Source organism: Crocuta crocuta, unplaced genomic scaffold (assembly GCF_008692635.1).
Source record: "Crocuta crocuta isolate KB4526 unplaced genomic scaffold, BGI_CrCroc_1.0 scaffold80, whole genome shotgun sequence".
NCBI lineage: Eukaryota > Metazoa > Chordata > Mammalia > Carnivora > Hyaenidae > Crocuta > Crocuta crocuta.
This window is the reverse complement of record NW_027527559.1, coordinates 3,242,674-3,242,913: the sequence shown is the minus strand read 5'-3', so window position 1 is coordinate 3,242,913 and position 240 is coordinate 3,242,674. Positions and strand designations below refer to the sequence as shown.

The window sequence follows — 240 nt, the reverse complement described above, 5'->3', positions numbered from 1 at the left end:
CGCCCCAATTAGGGACCGACTCTCCGCGTGGCCCCGCCCCGGCCTCGCTTCGCCCCGCCCCTGCCGCGTGCCTGGCTTCCTCCCCCGGAAGAACCCGGTAGCCACGCCCCCGCAACGCCGGGCGGACCCTCTAGCCGCCGCGTCTCCATGGAAACGGGACTCTGACGCGGAGTAGGAGCGCGATGGCGGCCGGGGAGCCGGGGGATCTGGGCGGCTACTACTTCAGATTCTTTCCTCAGA

At 71.2% G+C, this 240-nt stretch overlaps 1 protein-coding gene across 1 annotated transcript in view; it reads left to right on the top strand.

Moving 5' to 3' along the window:
• The first annotated feature begins 138 nt into the window (after positions 1-138).
• CFAP300 (cilia and flagella associated protein 300) overlaps positions 139-240 on the top strand; it is a 22,062-nt gene continuing 21,960 nt past the window's right edge. Inside the window, exon 1 of the mRNA XM_077770055.1 lies at positions 139-235. Within this exon, the coding sequence (XP_077626181.1) occupies positions 183-235 (53 nt within the window). The 5' untranslated portion in view covers positions 139-182. The remainder of the gene's footprint in view (positions 236-240) is intronic.